This window comes from Pagrus major, chromosome 6, assembly GCF_040436345.1.
Source record: "Pagrus major chromosome 6, Pma_NU_1.0".
In the NCBI taxonomy this organism is placed as follows: Eukaryota; Metazoa; Chordata; class Actinopteri; order Spariformes; family Sparidae; genus Pagrus; species Pagrus major.
In genome coordinates, this window is record NC_133220.1 from 31,343,539 (window position 1) to 31,346,852 (window position 3,314).

At 46.3% G+C, this 3,314-nt stretch overlaps 1 protein-coding gene across 1 annotated transcript; it reads left to right on the plus strand.

Moving 5' to 3' along the window:
- Positions 1–394: 394 nt before the first annotated feature.
- LOC140998516 (uncharacterized) lies at positions 395–3,052 on the plus strand. Its single transcript, XM_073468832.1, has 2 exons — positions 395–624; positions 711–3,052. Exons 1-2 carry the CDS (start codon positions 433–435, stop codon positions 2,385–2,387), a joined length of 1,869 nt encoding a protein of 622 aa, XP_073324933.1. The 5' UTR covers positions 395–432; the 3' UTR covers positions 2,388–3,052.
- Positions 3,053–3,314: the final 262 nt, after the last annotated feature.

A 3,314-nucleotide genomic window follows, 5' to 3' on the forward strand; every position in this document is an offset into this window, starting at 1 on the left:
GTCACTCCGGCGCCCCTCGACGGCATCTCTATCCCGCGCAGGATTCTGGGTAGTGCAGTCCCAATCTCCACCGGTGTGCCATTCTACCCTCCTGCTGCTGCCATCTCCTTCAATCTGAGAAACCAGATCCTTGCAGGTAATGATGTCAATTTAGTGAAAATCCTGCTGTGCTCAGATTTTAGTGACAAGCGTGTGGTAGATTGTGGTGATGTGTCTGTGATGCTAAAGGATAGTGACCCTAGACTTTCAAAGACCTTGACTCTAGCAGAATTTACTGTTGCTTTTGGTGTGTTCAGAGATGTAATCTGTGAGGTCTATCCATCCCGTCGAGCAGAATTGGACACCTATCTGGCCATCATTGCAGATCTTGCCTTAACATATGGTGGAACTTTGTTCTATGAATATCATAAATCATTCTCTGCCAAGGCCGCCATGTTCATTCAGAGGTTTAACCAAAGACTGGACTGGTCCGTAGTCGACCTGGCTCTAATCAGCAGGCACTGCACTGGTCGCCAAGCTCTCTCCTGCTCCATTTGTGGCTCTTTCTCGCACTCTCCCAATATGTGTCCCAAATCCGTGGCTATAGTTCATCCACCGGCAGTCCCGCAATCCGATGAGACTAAGGTGACACCTTTTTGGACTCCCATGTGCCATAATTTCAATGAGAATGTGTGCAGGTTTGTAAATTGTAAATATATTCATGCTTGCAGCTATTGTGGGGACAGTCATCCAAAGTCTGTGTGCCCCCGACGAACCCGCCTTGTGAGAAAGGAAAAGAAAAAATAAAACCTTCAACCCCAGTCAACGTGGCTGAGCTGGGCAAGGCTCTAAAGAAGCATCCGAACCGCTGCTTTGTCAATTATTTGCTTACCGGACTGGTTCAAGGATTCATGGCTGGGTTATTGTGGTTGCCTAAATTGTCTTTTGCTTGTAGCAATCTGCAGTCTGCTTTAAAAGAGCCTGAAGTTGTCGACACTCTGCTGGAAAAAGAAGTCAGGAAGGGTTTTATGATCGGTCCTCTGGATAAATCCCCTTTCCCCGTATCTCGCATAAACCCCATAGGTGTGGCTACCCGGAAATATTCTGGTAAAAAGCGTCTCATTATAGATTCATCAGCTCCTCATCATGATGAAGTCCAAAGTATTAACAGTCTCATTCCACTCCCGCCGTTCTCTCTGTATTATGCCTCAATTGACGATGCCATTAAGCTCATCAAACAAGCAGGTAGAAGAGCATGGTTATCAAAGGCCGACATCACAGATGCGTTTAAAGTCATGCCTTTGCACCCTTCCCAATGGCATCTGTTCGGCGTGAAATGGAGAGAGAAATTGTATTTTGCAGTTAGGCTCACTTTTGGGTGTCGCAGCAGTCCAAAAATCTTTGACACATTGTCTGAAGCTCTCTGCTGGATTCTCTTAAACAATTGCAAGCTGCCTTTCGTGCTTCACCTGTTAGACGATTTCTTGCTCGTAGATTATCCTCATGCCAAGCCAGACCACGCAATTATCACTCTTAAAGATACTTTCAAAAACCTGGGAGTCCCCTTATCTGAGGAGAAAACTTCAGGTCCACTTCAAGCCATCGAATTTCTAGGTATCAAACTAGACAGTGTCCTCATGCAAGCTTCCCTGCCTCTCGAGAAATTAAACCGCATCAGAGAAATTATGAAGGAACAGGTTTCAAAGTCCATTTCAAAAAGAGATCTGCTCTCCCTCCTAGGTCATCTCAATTTCGCCATGCGCGTGATTCCTCAGGGCCGCTCATTCATATCCAGGCTTCTCGACCTCTCAAAGTCAGTTGAAAAGCTTCATGACACAGTAACTCTGGATGAAGGGTGCAGATCAGAGCTCCGGTTTTGGTCTTTGCTGCTCGAGAAATGGAATGGCATTTCATTTTTCTATAACGACAATACTGAATCATCTTTGGCCATTAGATTATTCACAGATGCAGCTCCTTCCGTGGGTTTTGGGGGGTTCTTTGATAATCAGTGGTTTGCTGATGTATGGCCAAAAGAATTGTCATCTCTGCCAGCTAGTGCTTCTTCCTCTGCGCTTATGGAAATATACCCAATCGTTATAGCTTGTCTTCTCTGGGGGAAATCCTGGTCCAGGAGGAAAATTATTTTCTTTTGTGACAATGAAGCAGCTGTCCACATTATCAACAAAGGGCGTTCATCTATTCCATTTATTAACAGATTTGTAAGACGCCTTACTTGGGAATCCGTGCTGGGGAACTTCATCATCCGCGCAGCGCACATTCCAGGATTGGATAATAATATTGCTGATGCTCTGTCTCGATTTGAATTTCAGAAATTCCACAGACTGTGTCCGGAAGCTGCGCCCTCCAGCCTGCCTTGCCCCCCCTTTCACCATGCGGTGCTAGATTAGACAGCACCTTGCAAAAATACATGCTGTCAGCTGCTGGCTATATGCGTTCTGGTTTAGCGAAGTCTACATTAAAATTGTATGACTCTGCATGGTCCTATTTCACAGCATTTTGTTTCTCTTTCTCTGTTGCTATTCTTCCTATAAGTATTCCCATTGTATGTGCTTTTCTGGTTCACTGCTTTGAGTCCCGAAAAATGCAGCCGTCCTCCATCAAAGGCCTCCTCGCAGGTGTCCAGTTTCACCTGCGTTGCCTGGACCCGTCCTCCAACAGCTTACTAGAAAATCCATCCATTAAGCTTCTGCTAAACGGCTTTAAAAGAGAGAAACCTCAAGGCAATGACATCCGTCTCCCTTTTACTCCTCCACTTCTGCACAAGTTAATCACTCACTTAAGGAACGGGTGCTTTGGTCCATATACAGACTCACTGTTAGAAACTGTTTTCCTCATAGCTTTTTACGGGTTCTTAAGGTGCGGAGAATTCACTACACGCTCACGATCTTTTGATCCTTCACAAGACCTCACCATAGGCGATGTATCAGTTCACAGTCACTACTTTTGTATCCTCTTAAAACATTCTAAAACTGACAGAGATAGAAGGGGAACATCTGTCATCATTTCTCAAACTAACTCTGATTTCTGTCCATTGTCTTCCATGGTCCGCTATCTGAAAAGCCGTGCCCAAGCCAGCCCTCAGGAGCCGCTGTTCGTCACAGAGAGAGGGGAGCCCCTGTCACGAGCCTGGTTCGCCTCTCGCCTCCGCCTCCTTTGCCAACTCTGCGGTCTCCCTCCGGAACGCTACACTCCTCATTCGTTCCGCATAGGAGCAGCTACGACAGCAGCAATGGTCGCTCCTGTGGCCACCCTGAAAGCTATGGGCAGGTGGTCTTCTTCTGCCTTTAATCGTTACGTGCGTCCTGGCAATAAAG